Genomic DNA, 23,568 nt, shown 5'->3' with positions numbered 1-23,568 from the left:
ACTAAACCAATATTTTTTCACCTTGCATTTTGATCATTTAATTTCTGCTAATTTTTAAATAGGACGAGTCTAGAAAAGGTGATGTGTGCATGTGTGTGGGTGTGTGTGTAAATTTTCTAAGAATTGGACAGGGCTCATTCAAAAATGGATTAACTGGGACTTCCCTGGTGGCACAGTGGTTAAGAATCCGCCTGCCAATGCAGGGGACATGGGTTTGACCTCTGGTCCGGGAGGACCCCAGAGGCCACAGGGCAACTAAACTCGTGCGCCACAACTACTGAACCTGTGCACCACAACTTCTGAAGCCCGTGTGCCTAGAGCCCGTGCTCCGCAATAAGAGAAGCCACTGCAATGAGAAGCCCGTGCACCACAACGAAGAGTAGCCCCCACTGGCCACAACTAGGGAAAGCCCGCACGCAGCAACGAAGACTCAATGCAGCCAAAAAAAAAAAAAAAAAAAAAGTGTACTTTCTAAAAAAAAACCAAAAAACAAAATGGACTAATTATTTTGCTTCTAATATAAAGGTATTATTATTATAAATCTAATTGAAAATGCTTTATAGTATAATATACTGTGCATCCCTGAATTGCAAAAAAAGGAAATATTTTAGACTCCTACTAATTAAAATGCCTCTTCTTGTACGACCTTTAAATTAATTATGGTATGCATTTTAAAGAAAAATATTTTAAATAAGAAAATTAAACATCCTTCAAGTGAGTAATCAGCATTAGAATGTAAATTACATATTTTGACATGAAAACAAAAAACAAATATGTAATGATTCTAGCTGTGACACAGTGAGTTAGTGAGACTGATAAACTATTTCATGCTGATAGCATGTTGTGTTCTCAAATCTATTACGCTTTTGAATTGATGTGCTATTATCTTTGGACAACTTTCATACTAGGAGGTGATCCCAGCAAGAAAAATGTGTTAAATGAAAAGCTTATAAACAAGATACATTTCACTGCTGTTACCTGAATTAATATGAGCTATTAGTGGTTGTATGAGAGGTTTGAGACAAAAATTGTTTTATAATATTTTACAAAAAACTGCAATACGAATGTATTAATAATTATACATTTTAGCAATTGCCTCTGTATCAATTTATAATGATACTGAATGTACAAACAGGTACGTGGTAAGTACAGCATTATGCGTTAACTGATCTCTGAAAATTGGGAGGCAAAATTCTAGACAGTATTAAGGTGATTTGTGGGAAACATATTTTAGTGAATTCTTTACTGTCTTATACATTCACTTTTCAGTCTTAAGCGAGAGACATATAATCTAAAATTTAAGTATAACCACAGTTGTAAAAAATAAATAGGTCTAAAATAGGAAGCAAAATATTTTTATTATGACTTGTTTTAACTTAGACATGTTTATAATCAAGCAACAAGTCATGTTATACAGTTTGCTTGGGAGCATTAAGAACTGAACAACCAGATTAAATATGCAGATTTTTTTAACCGTTATCAAGATGGCTAAAATAGTTTAATAGTCTTTGTTATATTTGAGTTATTTTAACTGTGTAGCCATGGTATCAAATGCCCAAATCTATATTAGATATTTTCCTACATGTTTTAAGATATCAATTACACTACTGTTGGCAGTTATTACATACTAAATATATTAAAATTAAGATGGAAATGAAAAAGATCTTAAAATTCCTATGTGCTATTTGAACAAGATTTAATCTACTTAATTATTAATTCATTTAATTATTGATGGCTTAAAATTGCTCAGCAAAGCTCTTTCTATAAATTTGAGAAGGAAGTGTGATACAGGTAAAGAGAAGAATTTCAGATGTCGATGTAAGTTGATGAAGAATAAAAGAATTCCAGGGTTGTTAAAACGAGACGTTGACGGTATCCTAATCAATCAGATGTGTGACAGTGAACAAGAAGTATTTAACAAAACAAAACAGAAAACAACCAGTGCAAAGAGTGGTGAGTGGTTTAATAAGTTAGGCTGATTGAGGACCTATTTACTGTATACAAAGAAAAAATTATGTAATTTAAACTTCATAAAATCCCCACTCTGTGTGATTGTAAACTCTACTTTTTCTAAGATGAGAAAACTGAGCCTTAACTTGGCAAAGTTAATACAGGGGCAAAGTCATGACTTTTTGTCCTTAAAACTTATGTTCTTAACCAGTTATATAATATAGTAGTAGTCGCCATATGAGCTATGTATCTTAATGCATGTGTAAAGCACCCTTCTATCTGTATTTATCTCGTATTTTACAAATAAGATACCAGGCTTCTACGATATTGAATACACTGATGACTGTGGAGCCTACACCCAGGCCTTTTGTTGGAAAGTCATTAATGTCCATGAGGTATCCTGAGACAGAGAAAAGAGCTCACCGAGAGGAGGGGTTACCAGTATCGCCCTCACCTTTTAGTTTTTGCAGTTTGTTTGTGATTAATTTAATACAAAATTCTTCACTCATTCTTTGGGATGAATAGTGGAGTGATCTTGAAAATCTTTTTTCACCACTTAAAGGTTAGCCAGAGAGCTCATGGCAAAGTACCCCCAAAGAGTTATAAACCATAAAAATGGGTTAAACATATAAAATGGGTCCAAATTTGCTGACCTTTTCGGTGATGACAAGTGGCTGTCAGTAGTATGCCACCAAGAATTTATTTGTGAAAAAATTATTTATCTGTCTCTTTAAGGTACAGGTATTATTCAAGAATGAGTAAGAAAGTACTGCTTCTCTGAAGAAACTCTTAGTCCAGAGAGAATATTTTTAAAACGTACATTTGGAATTATTCTCATTATAATTTTGTTGCCAAGAATGATGATTGCCACCTATGCCAATTATCAGTTTTCTAAACTGCTTAAAAGTCCGCAAAACATGGTATTTTAGTGGGTTTTGCCTTTGTTTACTTAAAAGTGTGAAAATGCAACAACATCCAATTAGTTTGCTAGAAAATGAAATTAGCCAAGTTACAACAGATACTGTATGATCTCATTTATATGTCGAATCTAAAAAAGTCAACTTCGGGACTTCCCTGGCGGTCCAGTGGCTAAGACTCTGTGCTCCCAATGCAGGGGGCGTGGGTTCGATCCCTGGTCAGCGAACTAAGATCCCACATGCTGTGCGGCATGGCCAAAAAAAAAAAAAAAAAGAAGTCAAACTCATAGAACCAGAGAGCAGAATGGTCTGGTCGCCAAGACCTGGGGCTGGGAGGCATGGGAAGTGAGGAGACACTGCCGGTTACAAGGTGAACAAGTCGGGAGCTAATGTGCAGCCTGGTCATTACAGAAAATACTATTACATTGTGTCCTTGAAATTGCGACAAGAGTAGATCCCAAGTGTTCTCACCACACATACACACCAAAGATAACTCTGTGACGTGATGGGTGTGCTAGTTAACTAGTTAATAGTTATTAATAGTTATTAACTAGTTAATAGTTATAGATATATGTATACACACGCACGCACACACACACGCATGCACGCGCGCGCACGCACGCACACACGCACGCACACACACACACACACATAAAATCATCATGTACACCTTAAAAAGACAAATTGTACAATCTAAATATATACAACTTCTATTTGTCATAAGGAAGTATATATAATTGTTAGATAGGATTGAAAAATGTTTAAGGTATGATGACTTTGATATGTAATTATTTCATAAGTGCATATTTAATAAATAATTTACTAAATGAACAAACTTAATAGACTTAAATATAAGAAAATTATTTAAAAATATTATCTATTTCATTTCATCCTTTCAATTTTTAGTCTTATATATGTATGATAACATGCATAAGATTAGTACGTTGCTACAACTGTGTAATTTTTAATTTGATAAATACATACATTTTGGAGTTGAGTACTTTATTTTTCCCTTTCATATGTAATAAAAAAAATGTGGAGACACTACAAGAAGAAAAGGTAATGAATTTGGAACCTGAGATCTAGCTGAATGCTAGTGATCACATGATCTCAGGCACTTTACTAAATCTCCATGGGCCTTAAAAAGAAGTTAAGATTAGATCATCTCTAAAATCAATTCCAACCCTGAAATTTGCTCTGGAATATAGTCCAATCTTTTTCAGAAGCAGTCATACCTTCTACAGGTCCTCCATAATAAACTTGAGTTTTTCATACGGGTACATTTCATAAACATCTGCTGAATGAATGAATGCATTCAGGCTTTATTTTATGAAGTATCACTACTCCACCACCATCTCAGATAATTTCTTCCCCATATTATCACTGTTCGCTTTTTCTAAAACAAGCCCTGTCTTTGAAAATTTACTTCATAATTTATTTCCTCTAGGAAGTCACCCCAATTAAACTGAAGGTATAGTGATTCTTCTCACAATAACAAAATACCTAGCTCCAAAGCTGAGAATGCTACCTAATTGCTCACAGAAATTAATCAGCATGTAAGTTCCTGGCAATTGTCATTGCCTTCACTGCCTTGGTAGCTGTCATTTACCTTTATAAATGCTAACTCAATTATTTTATTTTTAAAGGTATAGCATAAGAAAAGAATAAAGAAAAGAAACTGAAGTGCCGGATACCTTACATATGATATTTCAAGGAATACTTATAAAATGTTTGTGAAGTATCATCAAACCCATTTTATGAGAAAACAAGATAAAAATGTATGAGTACTTGGCCCAAGGTTATATAGCTAGTAGGATGTTGAGATTTTAACCCAGATCTGGTGTCTAGTACACCATGACCAGAAAGAAGCAATATTCTATTAGTGCAGGATGTAACTGGAACAAGATGACTTCTGGTAGTAGCATTTTAAGTGGTTCAGAATATGAGGTGAGATGCTAAGAAATCATAAAGAGGGTCTTGGCAGAATCAGAGGGGTTATCAAATAGAATTTATTAAACTTAGTTGGCTAATTGCATGTTCAAGAATTTAATCTTAATGGGCTAAGAAGAAAGGGTTCTGAGAATGGTGTAATGGGACACACTCACGTTTGCAATTAAAGGAGAAAGAAATAAAACAGGCACAAGAATGTCAAGGCAAAATGAAGAAACGCAGGAAAAGAAAAGCAATTGTCTTTGACAGGGTATATATTAATTGGTGATGAAACCAGAGGATGAAATTTTAGAGAGAAACACATAGCTTTAAAATTGGACAATAAATTCTAGGAAAAGATAAAATCAACATGTAGTAATGATGTTAAGTAGAGACAACAAACACACACACACACACAAAATCAAGGAAAGAGGACTGAAAACAGACAACATTAGTGAAGAGTAAAAGAATTTTTAAAAACTTTCAAAAACAGTTGCTGAGGAAGAAGAGAGGTGTCTCAAAATGAATAGGTCATATCCAGAAAGAGATTATGATTAAATCACAGTCATTAGCTATGACCAGAGTAGTGGCACAGATGACCTTTTACTCTGATCACGTTCAGAGAAACGACCAGAAATGTGTTAGGAGTAATTAAGAATTCATTACTCTAGGTATATGGAAATTCAGGTTATCATATATGAATATTTTATACAGATTGCTGCTTATCCAAAACCAAACATTATCAGAGTATACAGTACTTGCAACTGGTTGGAATTATGCTTTCAAAAATCATCTAAGGCCTACAGCAAATGATTAATGCATACTTTCTTGGTATCTTAATTGCTATTAAAAAAAACTGGTTCACCTCAGTTAAACAAAATAACACTCCTACTCTTTTGTACAGTAACTTCATCATACTCAAAAGATACCTAAAGCTTTAAAAACCTTAAATATAACTGGGGTCTAACTTCTGACTGATGTGAAGACAATGCATCTATCAAGGCTTTTATGGATTCATTCCAAACATTTATTACTTTAGTTAACTAAATGTTTCAGGGATATGAATAGTTGCCTTTCATTATAATTTGAAGATTTTTTTTTTTTTTCTTCTCAAGAACAAAATTAACAGACTTGCAAAAATTCATGTACTTTTTGTTGAATGACAGGAATAGTGAAAAAAAAAAAAACCAAGAGATTTTATTCTGGTAAAACTATGGTTAAGGCTTGGACTACCTAACTCATAAAGATAAATTAGACATAATTATTCCAGTTAAGACAAATATGTTCTTCATTCCTGGAGAGAAGAGAGCTACTTAATAATAAAAGATATTCGTTCGGCTGTTAACCAGTTGGGTTATCTTATCCTATGCAATGGTTGTTATTACTATTATTACTGTTTGGTCATATTTAGAAAAAACATTTATGAAGCACCTACTGCCAGATGAGTTGTTTACATTATTTCATTTAATACAACACTATTATGAGTAGGTATTATTACTGCATTGGAAATTGACCTCAGATTTAAATAATTAAATAATTTGTAGATGACTACATAGCTAGTTTAAATGATGGATCTACGATTAAAAATCAGGTCTGACTGCAAAGCACATGTTCTTCTCATGATGCTAAACTGTGTTTATATCTCTACTAGATCTACTAGGTTTTATTCAGGAATATATATCAATATTGACTCCTGGGAATGACCTTTATTTTAGAGCTACAATCAGTCCACAGACTACTTTCTCATTTTAATTACTGGCATGATGCCTGCTAAACAACCATACTGAGACTGTAGCATTGCAACTGGTTAGTAGCAATCTTGTATTAAAAATGATGCTTTGGCTTTCACTTAGCAATCATCTTTGAATCTTTATCTCATACTTTATTTTAGAATGAGGACTCTTTCAGTATAAGAGAACGGTTTCAGAAACCAAATTATAATGTTGCCAGAGATACATGGATCTTTGAGTAAAACCAGGATCAAAATTTATCTTTGTTTAACATTTTTAGTTAATATATGATTTACCTTTAACATTTCACATTTAAGAAATTAAATTTGAACTTTTTGGGGAAAAAAAGTCATTCAACATGCTGACTTCAGTATATGCCCCCTCCTGTTCTCTTGATACTGTGAGAAGAAAATAAAGATGACCATTTTATGTATCATTTCTAGGAGTGACACATTTTGGGGGCCAACAGAAGCTTTCTCTGTGAAGGGGTTGACAAAGGGTTAAATATTTGCTACATGTTGGCAACAGAAACTAGAAAATTTCAAAGTAGGAGTCACACCTGTATTCAACCAAGGGCTGCCTTTCCACTGCCTCTCATTTGATCTCTGTTATTATTTACCTTATATATAAAATAATTGGAACTTACCAAGTAACTTGACTCTGGGGAATAACACTTGGTAGGGTGGCCATACGCCTCTTTGCCCACAACAGCCTGAGTTTATGCCTGTAGTTCCAATGTAACTGTTCATGGTCCCCTTTCCCTCCCATATTGTCCTGGTTTGATGATAAATTATATGGTTACGACAGAACACAGGCACTGAGCTAGGACTGCAGCAGCTTCTGGAATTACCCTCCTCTCACTGAGACAAAAATTTTTAAGCCACAAATTGAAACGAGCCTTAAATGTAAACACCTCCTAGCAAATCCTCCTGAATCACACATCCGGCTTCCTCTGTCTTCCTATTACTCTTACAACTGGACACATATCCCTCTATGGGCCTTTTAACAAATACCGTAAGTTATTAAAGGTGAAATATTTCAAGAGATCTGGAATCCCTTGATGTTTACTATTCATTAGTATGTAATTTTAGATGAGTTTACTGGGTTTTTTTTTTTAAACAAATGGAGATGGTGAGATTTTCAAAGATTAAGAATTTCTTAGCCTAGATCCACATCTGATTTTGAAGTTTATGTTCAGTAACTTTAGCTTCTTCAGTTTTACCTCTCCTTACTGTATTTTGTGATTTTCTCTTTTCCCACAGGTGTCCTTGGGTTTCCTCAAACTATCTTTAACAAAAGGATATGGCATTACTCAGTAAACTTAAGTCAGTAGATTACCTTCACAGGTATATTTTACTTACAGCTGTATCTTCAATTATGGTGGATCTTACTACTTACTGCCTTGCTAAAGGTAGCTGGTTATCAGCTTGTAGGTGGAGGTACAATTTTTCAACTGGGAAAGCTCTACCCTGGTACTATGCGGCCAGGACGTGTGTGTTGCTGCCTTCTAATAGGCAAGGCTGACTCAGACCTGATTGTCTTTCCTTTTCCTTAGAACCATTTAGAGTGAAGATAAAAGAGGGGGGAAAAAAGGAGAATATCTTACTTTAGTAAATGATACTTCTGTTTAGGTTTTTTTTTTTTTTAAAGATGTAGCAATTGATCTCACATTAAAGCAGCCCAAGACATCTTGATATTTGAATTAAAAATGCAATAATAAAAAGGTAATTTAATAAGCAATTTCATACATTAATGATTAGCAAAGCATTGCTGAGCTACAAGGTAAAAAGCTATGGGAACATCACTAATGAACTATCAAGGCCAAAGCAGACTTCAGTAAACGAGACTTTAATAAATCTTTTATTAAATAGCTACACATGAACCACTTGGTTACCATCTAATAGGTAACTACTAAGCTACGCAATTCACATATATAAATGAGCAACTTGCAGGCAATTAACTTTACAATTGCTGAAGGTCAGGCTTCTCAATGAGCGTCTCCGTACTGCACCTTTAAGTGGTGCTAGCCTGAGTCAAGTGTACACTTTTCTTCAGCTGCTCTATATTCTGGTAGCAGCTATTATTATGTACGGAAGCAGCTGAAGTATAAAATAAACAAAGGATGAGCTATAGGCTATCAGATGCCCTAAAAATGAATTATACAAAGGACAAGAAATACTGAGCTCAAAGAAAAGGAGTCTTCAGAAAAGTTCTAAGCAAGTACTGGTGTTCTGTCTAGGCCCTGATTGTTACTTTTAGGAGATGATGAGATAATAAGAATATGCTTATAAACGGCAAATGTTTGTTCGCATCTTGACGTGACTCTAGATCTGAAACTCGCTGGAGATGGGCGACCAGAGCTACTCTGTTTAGTGGGTAGAAGTGCACAGTACACAATAACGTCGACAGTCTCCAGCGGCAGCAATGGCTAAATTCATTAGAGAAAGGACATACACACTTTTACGGAAGCAAGAAACTGCTGGTGGGAAAACATGCTTTTTACTAAATCAAAAGGAAAGCTACATTGAAACAGGACACATCTTTTATGTCTTCTGTACCAAGTTTAGGTGCAAATGACTTGAGATTTTCATGGATTATTACATGCCACTTGTAACCAACTATTATCAGGATATGCTGAAAGGAGAAAAGGGGAAGAGACAAAGAGAAAAAAAACAGAGATTCTTATCTACACAGAACTGAATTTCAATCTTTATAGCTTACATCCTTTAAATGACAGTTTCAGAAAAGTGACAATCAGTAAGATGAGTCTATGTATAAACAGCAATAATTGCCAAAGACGAAACTCTACACTAGATTAAAAAATAGTCAAAGGCAGACACAAGTCTGGATAAAGTTGTTAATATAGTTGAAACTGAGAATCATACTCAATAGGGAACCTTAACTAAAAAAGGAAAAATCAATGATAAGTAAGACCGGTTCTTCACCTCAAGAGTTCCAGCCAAGTGAGACTATTAAAGAAACCACAGTGGCACTATGTCAGTACAGTGTGAAATTTTCACACCTCTGCCTAGGTTGATTCACTGAGTACCTGCAAGTTGAAATGCCATTTTTTTTGATTAGTAATATTATAAGATGTGAACATTGGAAAAGGAGAAAATAACAAAATTATACTACAGATTGAAAAATTTTGGCATCATGCACAATTTTCAAATTCATTATACTTTCTATATATGTGTGTGAGAGTATCAACTGATAGATTTTCTTACTATGTCAATTCATAAAACTATAAAATGTAATTCCATTGATGGTTCTCTAACGGTACTGCTTTGAAATGGAATTTCAAAGGGTACGGCTTTGAAATCGCCCTGAGAGTCATTTCTTATACGGTCTGAATTTAGAGAAATCAACTACAATTTCACATATAGCTACTGTGGGTTGTACTCTAAGGAGCTACTTTCTTCCCTAACTTCCCAGCAACAAATATTCATTAGCACAATATGAGGAATAACAAGAACACACTTACCTTTCCCCCAAATTATTCCAAATATCTGCACTATAAGACATGGCTTCAAGGAATACCAACTTTCCTATCACCGGTTTTTGAGGCTTTTGTGCTAACTACCACGTCCCCTAAATTAAACACATTTCTGATGACCTAACTTGGCATATTTCATAAATATTTGTCAAAACAATTACTGTCAACTACAATGCAATTATCCATATTCAATTTGATGGCTCAACTGGAAAATTACTTTTTTCCCAATAAATTTCTGTCCAAATGACAATAGTGCATCAGTGTTGATTGTTCAGTGTGTGCTAATTAATGACACTGAGTAAATTTAGCTCTGGGCTAAGAAAAAAATCTGTGTACATGATTCTTTGTCTTTAAGTGAAGAAACCTGCTGTTTGCCTACTTCTCCTGCACTTTCTAATTTTTCCCAGAAGACTGTTCAATATTACAAAATAAATAATAAAACCCAACTACTCTTGGCTGACACTGTAGATGAAAAGACAAGGGTTCTTTGGAAACTTCTTTTTAGGTCAAGAGTAAAAGAAAAGACAGAAATATTTTTATTGTTGACAACTAACTGTGAGGACATCCTGCTTGCTCATCCTCAGGGCAGAATTGGCTTAGATCATGCAATTAATGGCAAAAAAAAAAAAGCAATTTATTCATCATGAGACCCGTTTCTTCACCCAGAAGCTAATTTAAATGCTGACTTTAGCCAGGGGCTCTACAGGGCAGGTCATCCTCCCAGGAGGTCCAGAGCCCTCTGGTTTCTGGCTTTACGTGGTGATGAGTCTTTTTCTCTGAACCTATTGGAACCTTAGGGCAGGAAGGAAATAAATACCAATAGGAGTGTTAGAGGAACTTGCTGCAAAGCTGCCAATAGGAGACCCATGAGTTAGGACACCACACTCTTTGCTTGTGTGATACGTGATACAAAGGAGATGCTGACTGTTGAGGTCCTGGCCGAAGGAAGAAGGTAAGATTTTCTGTACCCGGAGATATCTGAAAATGAAATGAATTAGCTCAAAATAGCTCTTACTGATCTACACTCTGGTGCGGCCTGAGATGTGCTAGAAGTCATTAAGAACCTCACTGAACACCAGTGTGTGTCAGAGAAAGAGCGCTGAGCTGGAGAAGCTTCTGGAAGCGAAGGGGTCCACAGGCCACGCTGTAGAAATGGGGCAAAATGATTTTGTACAGTTACAGATTCTCAACTGCATGGTGATGACCAGAGGATGGAAATTTCAGGAATCATAACGAAGAATTTTCTAATAGAATTGTCTAAAAATGAATGGAAATAATGATGGAAGGAACCTTAAAGGTCCCATCTCCCTCATATTGCAAGAACTAAAATATCCTTAACAGGTGGTCCTCTGACTTGTGCTGAAGCATCATCAGTGAGGGTCCACTACGATTTTAGGATGTGATGGACAAAACGGAGTCTATGAAAAGCAGGGATGTCTGGAACCGAGGAGATGCTCAATATAATCACTGAATCATGGGACTGAGAATCACATTTACATTTCCATCCTTTTCTCTACATGCCTGATCATCTGGAGATAAGAAGAAAAATGGTAGCAAAGAAAAGTCTCACTGAAGCCATTTATTCTCATCTCTTGTAGGCGACAAAATGTGTGAAAAGGATAGGAAAGTTCATTGGTCCAGCAACTAAAAGAGTACCAGTCATCTGGAACTGTTTCTAGAGAAGACAAAACAGAGAGTATGTAAGAATGGTAAATCTCTCTTGGTGAGGAAAGGGTTGGACTAGTTTATCTTTCCATTTCAGATATTTAAAAAATATGGTTTGTTGACTGTTGTCAAACATGCATTCTCCATGCAGGTACGTTGTGTGGTCCTAACAATCAAATACTCTGAAAGTCTCAACTTCAAGGCTTACCTGCTTTCCAGTGGTACATTACTGCCAAGGACCCAGCTGTCCTGCAGCTGGACGGACTCGGGTGTGGTTTGCAGCTCGGCGGGCAAAGCAGCCGGCGGGGCCGGACTCTGGTTCCTTCTATTGGTCAGGGAGTTTCTGTTGAGAGAAGTGATGGATGGGTGGTGCTGTGTGACGTGCTGCTTCTGGGACGGCGGCAGAGGCTGCAGGGTGGACTGGCCTTGGTTGTTTGCAGGTTGCTCTGAAAAAAGAGATGGAAACGTTATATTTACGTGTATGTGCACATGCGCATCTATACACACTACCAATTTCTTGGGGATCCACTGTAGATGAATTAGCATTAAAAACTGCATGTAAATCCATAACCTAATACATGTGCATATTGTTCTATTAAGCGGGTGTTCAGTGACATTCTCTAAGAGCAAGTTTACCCTTGATACACAAAGTTCTAATTAATATACCACAGATGGTAAAATTGCTTTTGGTTTTAATTTGTTTCAGATCTTTTTTTCATCTGGTTTTATTAACACCTACAGAAAATAGCATCTGACAGCTCCCCTAATGTGCCTTTAGATTTCAGCTTTTTTAAACAAACCAACCCTGAAATTAAATGGGTAATTTCTGTAGAACACAAAGGTTTTGGAGATGCATATAATCCCTATAATTATTTAATGGAGTTTTTTTAAGCTTTATTTAACTGCAATAAATTATTACAAGCTAGTTGCTAAACAGCAGTAGACTAGTTTAGCGCATTTCAAATAAGGCAGATCTGCACTATGATCTACTAATAGACGCTAAGTATTCTTTAGCAGAAGGTCACTCTGTGAAGCAGATGTTGTTTCATGGATATTTAACAGACTGAATCACAGCTGATTACAACGTCAGAAGACTCATATACTTAATGACCGTTACATCCATTAGAACACATGCAGAACAGATTTTCCAATTTCACAGTATGCAGTAGAACTACATTTTGGTGTAAGTCATAAGTGATCAGAGAGACTCATGCCACTATGTCAGTGGTACAAATATTTTGTTCTAAACCGGAATCATAAAGGATCCAGCAAGTTCAAAATATAAACACAACAGTGGGTTGTAACCAGGAAAAAATTCTCTAAAGTTAATAAGTCATAAGTTAAAATACGCAAATGAATGGAACATTTGAGACCCACTTCTCATTCTCATTACCTAGCTTTGGACATGCTAGAATGCACAAATACTACATTTTAGCCAACAGACAGATGACTCCTTAATTTAATGCTAAACTTATTATGGTTCCGCGCACATGTCAATTTTTGACTAACTTCAGTTCAAAGTGCAATATAATTTTAAAGTGATGTATTAAATCATGCTATTAATATAAATGCACATATTAAAAGAGAACAGGAAACACAGGGGGTATCTTTCATCTACAGTGTGAACTCCAGCAGTGACTGTTAACACGGTCTACCATTGGAATTCTGGTTGCATGAAATGGATACGTGATATGTAAGAGTTTGAATACATATTATCAAACCGCTTTACAGGGTACAACAATTAAAATTACTCCTCCCACAGTATATAATATCAGTAACACCATGTTTCCAGGGGTCTCTAATAATCCGTATCATATCATTTAACAACTAATAATTTCTTACTCTTGAAATGAGGGACAGAGATCACACCTAAATCTACGAAACAGAGTTGCTTCCTTGTACAGTCACTATTCTTGAAGATTCCCATTCTGGAAACTATAGAAATCTTACTTGGTCCATTGTTTTGGTACTCATGAAAAATTACGGAAGTCTAATTCTCAGTTAAAGTGAAATTAGCCTTTGAAGACATGGCAGGGTTAAAATAGCACATACAGTTTTAATCGTGTGAGAGTAAAAGAAACAAACAGTTTAAAATTCATGGGCTTCCCTGGTGGCGCAGTGGTTGAGAATCTGCCTGCCAATGCAGGGGACACGGGTTCGAGCCCTGGTCTGGGAAGATCCCACATGCCACGGAGCAACTAAGCCCGTGAGCCACAACTACTGAGCCTGCGCGTCTGGAGCCTGTGCCCCGCAACGGGAGGGGCCGCGATAGTGAAAGGCCCGCGCACCGCGATGAAGAGTGGTCCCCGCTTGCCACAACTAGAGAAAGCCCTTGCACAGAAACGAAGACCCAACACAGCCATAAATAAATAAATAATAAAAATAAAGGAATTCCTTTAAAAAAAATTTCATGTCAGATTTATTACTCAGGAATCATTTAACTACTTAGCTTTGGTGTTCTTAGCGTCAGTGCATATGATTAGAATCTCTATAGACGTCTTTAAGGAACATTTCAAGAAGCTGTTTATAAGATGACATATAATAAGCTACAGTTACGAGGGCCTAGACTAGGTCGGCCTCACAACAAAGACAGAAAGAAGAGAAACATTTCAAAAGGAAAAGTATTAAGACTGTGCCTAGAAAGCAGCAGATGACTCCATGTTTTTAAGTACAGCTCCATGAAAGAATGGTTTTATATTATAGATAGGTTACATAGGATAAACGATATATCAGATATTATACTATGTCGAGGGAAGAGCAGTGTCGTAGAAGTCAGGGTACCAAATTTACTTCCTAACTCTGTCGGTCACCATGATAGTGAGCCTCTGTTTCTTCAACTGTAAGGTGGGAAATATTGCTGGCCAAAAAGTTTGTTCGGGTTTTTCATAGCATCTTATGAAAACCCAAACGAACTTTTTGGATAATCCAATACCACTGTCCCATCCAGGTATTAGTGCAATCTAAAGATTCAATGAAATGCACTCATTCATTCATTTATTCACACACTTAGTCATTCATCCCACAGGCATTTATCAAGCTTCTATGTTCTAAGGATCTGCTAAGTCAGTAACAGGTGAAAGCACTGTGTAAATGATAAAGCATTATAACTATTAAGATTGTTACTGAAACATTAAAAGATTTAAGGTCTGTTATCATCATATATTTCATTATGTTGAACTTAAGATTCTTATTCTTTTTTAGTTTTAAAAAATTTTTTATTTTTTATTGAAGTATTGTTGAGTTACAATGTTGTGTTAGTTTCTGGAAGATTCTTATTCTTAAATCAAAATATAAATCGTGGGTTAAAACCTTCCATTTAAGGTTTTGAAACTAATTAGTTTCTGCTGTTGCTTTCTCTGGATTCACTCATTCATTTAGCAAGTATTCATTAGGAACTTAAAATGTGCAAGATATCACGCAAACATCCTTCCTTTTTCCAGTTGTCTGAGGTTATTTCAGCACACCGTGTTCTGTCTGCTGGGACCTCTTTTGATTTGACTACCTAATTAGGAGGCCTACTAATAAAACAAATCCAGATAATGAAAGCTAGGTTCAATCTAAAATTTGATGGAACAGAAGAAGTGCAGAGTCTGAGCGAGATGGGGTGGATGGCCAGAAATTTAAATTCTGGCCATCACAAAAAGAAGCATAATCCAAGGATTCGGTTGGAGGTCAATGCTAGTTCTAGAGATTCTGGCTTACAGGACGTGAGAAGTAGCTGGCGTATGTATTTATTTTTACCGACTTATTCAAGATAGATTACTTTTATAAAGTATAACAAGATAAAATAAAATTGAACATAGTCAGAGAGGAAGACAGAATAAAAGAAAACTGAAAGTGGGAAAGATAAAGCCAGATATGAGGTGAGTGGACAAAATGCCTGCTGTATATAGTTCTACACATTTTTAGAGTAGGGTACAAATCTGGCTCTAAATTACCTTGTTGCAAAGAGGGAAAAGAGGGAAACATGACCAGTTACATGATTTGAAGTGTTCTTAAGATCAAAAAGTTTGCTTAAGAAAAGTACTGAGAATAGAACATTCTCTTTTCACCTCATAGGAAGACAGATGAATATCCAGGGAAGTTTTATGACCAAGGTTCAAAGTGGGCACAAGGAAACAGAGAACAGGGTTTGGACTTGGAGACCAGCACTTAGAATCTAATATAGGTGGGCAGATCCACCCAAGAACAACCAAAACATCAACTGTAGCCTTTGCTTTAAGCTAATCCACTGATACAGGCTTTGCATAGGCTTGAGAAAAAGTTTCAATGAGACCTCACAGACCTCACCAAGTTCAGTGTTCCTGAAACATAGCTCTGAACATGTCATTTTATTCCTGGAAAACTCCAAAGGCGTTTTGCCTATAAAGCATAAAGTGAAACTAAAGGTGAATGTGATACTTGTTCACGATATCTTTGCAAACGTTACCCCCATGAACCTCTTGATGTATCCCCATTCTAGTCAAGCTTGCTGTACCCACTATATCTCCACCACAGCTTTCCACTTCTGTGTAGTGGCTTCTATTTGAAAGACATGTTCCTCCAACTTTCTATATCCAAACCCTGTGTATGTCAAGCTCTAAGAATGATGACACCCCTTGTTTTCTTCAAGTAGAAATCAGTTATTTCTCCTGAGTCTTCTTAGAGTCCTTTATCTTTCTTCTCTTTTTCTTTTTTAAAATCAATGTATTTATCTTATTTTATTTATTTTTGGCTGTGTTGGGTTTTTGTTGCTGTGTGTAGGCTTTCTCTAGTTGCGGTTGCGGTGCGTGGGCTTCTCATTGCGGTGGCGTCTCTTGTTGCGGAGCACAGGCTCTAGGCGCGCGGGCTTCAGTAGTTGTGGTTCACAGGCTCAGTAGTTGTGGCACACGGGCTTAGTTGCTCTGCAGCGTGTGGGATCTTCCTGGACCAGGGCTCGAACCCGTGTCCCTGCATTGGCAGGCGAATTCTTAACCACTGCTTCACCAGGGAAGTCCCTTTTATCTTTCTTTTCCATGGCTCTTTTCACTCTTCCCTCTGTATTATACTACTTTTATAGGTTTCATGTCCCCTGTGAGACTCTCTATGGAGAGTCACCTTGGAACCCCTAAGGACCACACGATGACAGATACTCAATAAATATTTGTTGAATGAATGACTATTGGTGAAGAAGTCAATGAAGGGAGAGTTGAAGTAAAAAGTGGGGCCTGCTCATGTTGCCTTTTCTTTTCTTTTACTGAAATATAGTTGATTTACAATGTTGTGTTAGTTTCAGGTATACAGCAAAGTGGTTCAGTTACACATCCGTATTGCCTTTAATTGTAAGGTAATTTGCAAACGTGCCTTATTTCCCCAACTAAATTCTTAGATCCTGAAAGGCAGGGACTCTTACTTAAAGCTCTCTGGATTTTTCAGTGCCTTCACTAAGCCTTGTGCTTCGAAGACGCCTAAAAATATGCTGAACGATTGGTGATATTTAGGAAATAACAGGACCTTGGGAGGGGGGTGTCATCTCGTCCAGGTAGGTACCATGTGACTCACTACAGAAACTGGTTTTTTCTGAATATTTCTTTTGAATCATGGCAGATGTTCCAATATTTAAAATCTACCTTTTAAGATGTGTGAATAATGGAGAGATTACCTAAAATATATAAGAAATAAATATATAAGATATGAAACAATACATAAAATATGTATTCTAATTTGCCAAGTATAGTTATGTTTTCCTTATATTTTAAAGCTTATGATTAAAAATCCTCCAAATTAGATATTTTAGAAAAGATGTAGGTTATTTTTTCCACGTAGTCTTCCCCACTTTTTTTTAAAAAAATTAAATTCTTGGCACTATGCTTACTAGAAATTATACACTGTACCTCACTCACTAGTGCTGTTTCTTTCAGCCTATCTTTCTTTGTTCAAGTGCCTACCGCTCATGTAACTTTCATGACAGCCTGACAGTTGCTTGTTTTTATTTGATAAACTGGACACAAATGATAGCAGCTATCTGTTCAAATTCACATTATATTAATAAACATTAGATAGACTCGACTTCGCTCATTTTGCTCAGCTCTCTGCCACCAAAGAAGTTAGCTCTTCGACAGATCGTTGAAGGCCATCCCATTAAACCTATCAGCTGGGGGTAAGAGCCTGGATCGTAAGGTGCACAGTAAGGTGTACCGCCTACTAGACCACAAAAAGCTATTTGACAATGCAGTAGGTTCCAGTTTAATCAAATTATAAAACCCAATTCCAAGCAAATGAAGGCACAGTCACTGAGCTCCACAGGCGGAAGAAAAGAAACTTTTGACCGCTTTCCTGGATAGCAACTCTGCTGTATGAACCAGTGAGGCGGAGGGGCCGCAGAGACAAATGACAATAAACACGGGAGACTTATTTTTCATGGGGTGTTTCCTTGAATAAGTTACATATCTCTCTGGGCTTCATTTATTTTATAGTGCTTATTTAAAGGAATCTAAAAAATACAGGTCCTGACATACAGTAAGTGCTAAAGGCAACTTATTAAGCTGGAAGAAATAGGCAGCTTCAGGGCAGAACATCATGAGGGAAAACAAAGTAACTCAAGAGCCTTGTCCGCAAGAAGTAAGAACACACGATCCAATATCTCTGAAGAGGAAACGTTTTTCCTTTCACAGGCAACAAAGCAAGAATCGGAAATATCACAGGCATCAAAAATAAACTACTGTCTTGGCAGTTCCCAGAGAAGAGGGAATCTGATCTCTTAGTCATGAAGTTCAGCGGAGCCTTTTTCCCATCTACTATAACCACAGAATCATGCCAAGAATTTGAAAAAAACAAAAAGGAACATCTTTTTTTTTTTTTTTTTAACCTAACTGGGCATATTTGCTGGTTTGAATTTTTTTTTTTTTTTTTAATTAAAAGCCACTACAGGCAGCTTCTGGACAGCTAGGTGCAATTCAGCCCAGCTCTCTCTGGTTCACAGCCTTGGGCTGCGGTCTTCGGGAGCCACAGTGGAAAGGGACTTTCAAACAGGAAAGTGGGGAGAGAAAATAATAGCTGCTGGGAGATACAAATACCTTTGTGTGGGTGTATGTCCACATGTGCACATGTGCCCTTTAAGGCTTTGGCGGGCTGGCTACAAATGTCCCCAGGGAAGAAACACTCTATTCTGGAAGGGAGATAGAAGGCTAGGGGCTGATGGCTGTGCCGCTTTAAGATAACTGTTCGCAGTTTGAGTGGAGTCGGCTAACAGAAGACAAATGGGTGATGGAAGAAGGAGGGCTGGAGAGAGGGAGGGGGAGGGAGGGAGCAGGGAGATGAAGGACAGGGGATGAGGCTGGGGGAAGGGAAGAGAGCCACGGAAGAACAGAAACGTTTTCAACTTGACCGACTACTAGAGAACCGGAGAAGCATTCTTCTTCCTGGGGCTTGAGAACTCTTGGATACCGAAGACAGCGAGTTGAATGTATGAATAAACTCTGGTTCTGGACCCCCCAGGAATTTACAAGATACGCAGACCGCGTTGAACTAGACAAACATTTAGAAGAAGCCACACCCGTTTACTGGGGATTAGCGATCCTGGGGTTAAAGCCTTTGTTCCTCTACCACCAAGTTCATTCATTCTCACTTTACTTCCTGGCTGTATCTTTACCTTCTCCCACCTGTCTCAAGCAAAACTGAAGTTCTCTGCAAAACTGACCTCTTTCGTAAAACAGGTCACCAAAAGAAAACCTGTAAAACACTTTGCTGTTGTGTATTTTATTACCATATTAATCCATCCATGTTACTGCAAATGGCAATATTTCATTCTTTTTGAAGGCTTAGTAATATTCCCTTGTAGATATATACAACATCTTCTTAAACCAATCGTCTGTCGATGGGCACTTAGGCTGTTTCCATGTCTTGGCTGTTGTAAACAGTGCGGCTAGTGACCAGAGCTTGGAGTGGATGCTCCGAGTGTACAAGGACCGAATCATCGTGAGCTTTTGCATTTGAAAATCCCAACGTAATTCTTAGATTTAGCTTAATCTTTTGCTCCATTATCAACTAACTCAGTGGCCTTACAGAAGTTGCTTTTCCTTGATTTTCTAATGGTAAATTTTTCTAATGGTAAAAATGGTAAACACCTCCTTCATCTGGCTACGTTTCAGGAGCTACTAGGAAAGGCGTATTACAAATACAAAGTATTTTATGACACTGAAAATAGTACATTACATTAAAAATATCTCCTTTGCTCAGAAAATATCGTATATATTGCAGACATTTAGTTGACATCACATCCCTACGGAGAAGAAAATTAAGTAGCAAGAATTTTCCTCATAAATGGGAAAAATCTGAGTCAAGAAAATATGTGTACTTAGTCATACCACAACTCAGCGGAGCCCAAATTGAACGAAAACAGTTACATATTCAAGGCGCTTTCTTCTCCTCTCCTTTCTCACCCCCATCCTCCATACTATAATAAAAAGATAAGAAATGGTATAATGGAAATTAGAGAAGAGAGACCTCACCTCCCTCAGAAAATCACTTTCACATAAACTTGCTCCTCTGGTTCATTGTTTTGTCTAGCGATTCTCACACAAGCTAAGTATTTGAAAGTGAATTGTCCATTTACATAACTCTGCAAGCCTTTGGTTAAAATATGGCACTGTGTAAAAACTGTCACCACAGTTTATCTGTCACTTAAACATTTCTGACAGTTGCACACAAATCAAATGAAAATTTAAAATGTGCTTTAAAAACCATAAAATACTATATACGTAAACAACAGTTCTAATCACCGTTATCACCAGACTACTGATTGTAAGGCTATTTATATAAAAATATTTGAGTATGAAAAACCTTGAAGATAAACAAGAAGATGTAAAAGGAAGATTTGTACTGGCCAGAAAGCATTATTTAATCAGCACAGATGAACTGATTTACTGTATTTACTGAGTTAGTGAGAATTTGGTTCTGTTTCTTTAGGGTCATTCCTTGAAATGAGGATTAGAAGAAATCATCAAGGTCTGAGTCTTTTCAACCTTTGCATTCTTTTTTCTTTGAGAGTCCATTGTACTTTCTATTTCAAGCAATGTGGCAACCTAGATTAGCTGCCAACTCCCTGCTATGAAATATCCAGAATTGCTGGGTAAAATATAATAAATACCTTTTGGATGAATTCATTTAGTGTATCTATTGTCTAACATTTGCCAGGCTCTGTTCCAGGCATTGAGGATACAGCAGTGAACAAAACAGCCAACAATCTTAGCCCACCAGTGGAACGTGAACTTTAGATTAATATAACTGAATTAGAAAGAAAGGATGGGCCAGACACACAAGGGAGAGAAAAACTGTTGAGTGCACATGAGCCAACACTGTAGCTTCTCCGGGGAGACCTGCCAGTCTCTGTAATATTTCAATGCACAAGCAAGAGTCAAGAATTCATGCCTCAGCTGTTACTGAGACCCCTACATACAGCCTGGACACTTAAAGTGCTATACCCTCAGTCTAAGAGTAGACTTAAAACCCTTCTCGTTGCAGAAAGACAACAAGGAATCTTGCTGTGCTATCTTGAACCTGGATGGGGAAGAAAACAACTCGTAAAAATTTCAGCCGGTGGCCTGGGCTTCTCTGGAGTCGGAGTATGAAGTTGAAACTTTTACTATCAACATAGTTCTGGGACCCCCAAGCCGAGAACTTAATATTAAAAGTGGCGCTTGTCGGCAACGCTACCCCCCTCTCCCCAAGGACCCAGAAGAAGCAAATGCAAAACTTGTTTAGAAGAGTATTCTCTCAACTCAAGTCACAAAGGATTTCCACAGATAAAACCCTACTTCCAATGAATTTACAGTCTAAAATTACAAAACTTCAGAGAAAACATCTACCTTGAGTCAAAATCTACAGACAAAACAAAAAGCAAAAATTTATCTCCCTGAACTTCAGATAATATGGCCATCAGATAAAACAATAAGTATGTTTAGAATGATCACAGATTTAAAAGAAATTAGGAACATGAGAATAAGAGACCATGAAAAAAGAAGGAGCGGTTACAAAAAAAGGTAGAATGTGTATGCAGACACTGAAGTTAGAAACTTACTGGGTGGTTCAAACAATACATTAAATACAACCGTAGAGAGTACCAGTGAGTTGGAAAAGAGATCTGGGAAAATCACTCAGATGGCATCAGAAATAATCAAGACTGCTTAAATATGAAAGAGTAATTCAAAGACAAAAAAAGACAGAATGAAAGAAAGCTCAATATACATTCAGTGAGAGTTCCAGAAGGCAAGAATAGAGTTTTCTTTGGAGCTATTTAAACAGCTTTCTACAAAGTTCCTAATACCACACTGATGGCTGTCAAATTATAGAGAACGTAAATTTATTCATCTCTTTTTCATGTCATATGAATTATCTCTGCTATTCTCTTTTTTGTTACTGTCAAGCACCCTAACCTACTTTAGTGGGTGGAAGCAAATGGAAATGGCTATCTTCTGCTTGTTAAAGTAGTTCCTCTTTCAATATACTTAACGCCAATAATGCCACAGACACATTATCCTCTACGAATTCTTAGTTTTCATAACCATTTTTTTTTTAGAGAAACATACATAAAACTTACATATGCATAGAAAAATGGATCTGAATACCTTTCGAATGTCTCAGTATATGTTTCAGGATATTCTTCTACCCATTTAAAAATATTTTACCTGAGAGAGTAAGCAAAAAAGGAAAAATCTGTCCCAATCTTGACAAGGAAGAACTGCTGACATACAATCAATAGACGCTTTTCTCTCCTCTCTGATTTCCTAATGGGCATCTGATTTTAGTGCAATTAAATTTTACTGACTTGAAATGGAATATATGGTATGATATAAATAAAGCACATTTTGGAATATGGATAAGAATAGGCTGGAAGGCAACTAAAAGCTATTACTATGTGATAAGTGGCTTATAAAGAATAAGAAAAGCGAATTGAATATTCCAAATAATGCAGAATTTGTTATGCTTTTCGGATAACATATTCTTTATCACAAAGAAAATGTCTGGTATAGAAGAAAAAGTACTAGAAAAGGAAACAGGAGACGTAGGGTTGAGTACTTGTTTTATCTGACTAAACATAACCACATATAAACCAACTAACTTCTGAGCCTCAGTTTTTCTCCTCAAAGAATGGTACTGGCGGCGGGGAGGATGGGTCATGCAGTGATTTCTAAAGCTTTTGGATTTATTTCAGGCACTATACAATATTTTCTTGAAACATATTAGTGTATGTTATAAATATTAAAAATTTAAGGTAATTTAAAAATCTTATCATAGTATCTTAAGTTATACACGTAAAACATTTAAGGGACATATAGTAAAAAAATTACTTCACTTCAAATGTAAACATGAAAACTCTACCATATTAATTCTTATCATAAATACTCTACCGTATTATCTTATGTTATACATACTGAAAATAATTTTTTTATTTTCTAAATAAAACACTCTGTTACCTTATGTTGTAACTGGTAACATCTTAAGGTACGTATAATAAAAATCATTTTGTACCAAATTTCAATTTACTTCAGATTTCAACGTTAAAACTGCTTGTGAAGACAGCTATGTAAAAAGCCAGAATGGAACTTTCAAGCTTAAATAAAACTGACCTGTTTTTGAAAAGTTATGATGACAATTATAATACATTTTAAAAATTACAGCTAATTAATCAATTATAGGAAAAAGATTCAGCCTACTTTATCTGAACCTTTTTCTAATTTTTATTTTTTTAAATATTTCCAGAACTATAGGAAAAATAAGTGACTAGAGAATACACAGAAAGTACCCAGCAACCCTGCTAATCTGGTTCCCCCCCCCTCAAATATTAACTTTGCCATTGATCTTTTTCCTTAGCATATTATTTGATATCATATTTGTTATCTGGCAGTTTATTGAGTCCATATTG

The 23,568-nt window shown here is 36.4% G+C and overlaps 1 protein-coding gene across 8 annotated transcripts in view; it reads right to left on the bottom strand.

The window, feature by feature from the left end:
- The window catches only part of TENM3 (teneurin transmembrane protein 3), a 608,889-nt gene that overhangs the window by 166,018 nt on the left and 419,303 nt on the right, over positions 1-23,568 (bottom strand). For all 8 annotated transcript variants that reach the window (XM_057537184.1, XM_057537189.1, XM_057537185.1 and 5 more), the window contains one exon: positions 11,896-12,133. In XM_057537184.1, the coding sequence (XP_057393167.1) occupies positions 11,896-12,133 (238 nt within the window). The remainder of the gene's footprint in view (positions 1-11,895; positions 12,134-23,568) is intronic.

The sequence above is a fragment of the Balaenoptera acutorostrata genome, chromosome 21, assembly GCF_949987535.1.
Source record: "Balaenoptera acutorostrata chromosome 21, mBalAcu1.1, whole genome shotgun sequence".
NCBI classification, from domain to species: domain Eukaryota; kingdom Metazoa; phylum Chordata; class Mammalia; order Artiodactyla; family Balaenopteridae; genus Balaenoptera; species Balaenoptera acutorostrata.
The sequence above is the reverse complement of the archived record's forward strand: the minus strand, read 5'-3'. Positions and strand labels throughout refer to the sequence as shown.